This window comes from Montipora foliosa, chromosome 4, assembly GCF_036669935.1.
Source record: "Montipora foliosa isolate CH-2021 chromosome 4, ASM3666993v2, whole genome shotgun sequence".
Classification (NCBI taxonomy): domain Eukaryota; kingdom Metazoa; phylum Cnidaria; class Anthozoa; order Scleractinia; family Acroporidae; genus Montipora; species Montipora foliosa.
The window spans coordinates 31,176,011-31,177,631 of NC_090872.1; the positions used below are offsets into that span (position 1 = coordinate 31,176,011).

General features: G+C 40.7%; 1 protein-coding gene across 1 annotated transcript in view; it reads right to left on the reverse strand.

Moving 5' to 3' along the window:
• Positions 1-636: 636 nt before the first annotated feature.
• Positions 637-1,621, reverse strand: part of LOC138001213 (uncharacterized) — a 21,367-nt gene continuing 20,382 nt past the window's right edge. Inside the window, exon 4 of the mRNA XM_068847868.1 lies at positions 637-1,038. Within this exon, the coding sequence (XP_068703969.1) occupies positions 637-1,038 (402 nt within the window). The remainder of the gene's footprint in view (positions 1,039-1,621) is intronic.

The window sequence follows — 1,621 nt, forward strand, 5'->3', positions numbered from 1 at the left end:
AGATGAATAAATTAAAATGAAATAAACTATTAACACACTATTTAAGAAATAGAAAACATGTACTCCGTGTTTCTATCGAGTTATAGAAACACGAGTGAAAGTTTGGGAGAACGAGAAATAATGTGGGAACACGAGCCGCAGGCGAGTGTTACAGCTTTTTCGAGTTCTCCCAAACTTTTACACGAGTGTTTCTATAACTCGATAGAAACACGGAGTACATGTTTTCTAGTTCTTTTAGAAAACAACGCGACGAGAAAAAGGAAAATAACTTGTTAACTCTAATTATCAAAATGTAAATTCTCTTTTCTCTTGCCATCACTACGTCAACAGCTCGTGCTAGTTCTGTGTCTCCATCGAGTTATAGAAACACGATTTTTAACCAATCAGTGCGCGTATTTTCTTAGGACTGTTTTCTAAATAGCTATATCACTAGATAACTATATACATCAGTAATTTAAAATAGTAATTCTAAATAGAACAGCAGTAATAAGGATAGAGAAAGAAGACTATTAAAAGCAGAAATAAAAGTAGTAACAATAGAAATCCCAATAAAACTAAACGTCGGAATGTCTTCATGTCAATGACTGTTTTCGAAGGCGATGGAAAGGAAGAAGGGATAATGTGTCTTGTTCCAGACTAATTGCCAAATTTGTGGCAAATATCGCCAGAATAGACGATTTCGACATACTTTCCTTTCTCTTCCTGAATGTAAAATTTCACTTTGACTCCGCATTCATGCCTCTTGCATTCCCCAGATCCTCGGAAGAACGGCGCTGATTGCCACTTACGCGAGTTTCTAGACCTCACGTGATTATTATTAAAGCGCAAATTGCACCATGGGTTGCTCTGTTTCAGTTTAGAGTGGAAGATCTTGCACCAGTCCCCACCCAGCAAACGACCTCCGCCTGGGTAATTTTTGACAGTAATCGTTTCCCAGTCGGATTCAGTAAGAGCGAATTTTGCCTTTGTCTTGTCCATGGTCTTGCGAAAATACCGCTCTTCTCTCTCCGAGTCAGAGTCATCTTTGGGCTGAAAATGCTAACAAAAATTTGAAATACTAAAAAGGAAACCTCACTTTAATTGGTTAACATATAATGAATGAAAGATCATTGCAGTGAAGCAGAAAAATTTAAGCGGCTGCGAAGAAAGGCTGAGAAAATCCAGGCTTGTAGCCGGGCTCGGGATGGGATGGGGAAGGGGAGGGGGGGAGGGGGGTGCTTCGATAAGAAAAGGGTGAGATGTTCGTCCACTCGCTTAGGGGTGTAAATTTCGGATTTTGGTCTCACTTAGGGTGTTCTGGGCAAAGCGCCATCATATGTAGCTGTGAAGGTCTCCCTCAGGGTTGCGCGCGAAGAATTATAAATAAGATATATTTAGTACGTTTCAAATATGGTCTCCTTTTGGGGTCAAAAAAGTCTGGGCCACGCCCATATTGTTCTCCTTTAGGGGTTTAATTCAAAATTTCTGACGTGCGATGGAATCCAGTTGACAGTATTGGACATGGATATCTCCACCCCTTCATATGCGAAGCCCCCTCCCCCCCTCCCCCCGTTCCATAACTGCGATAGATCGATGTTCTTGAACTCGTGTGTAGGTTAACTTTTGTCATACTACTATGACA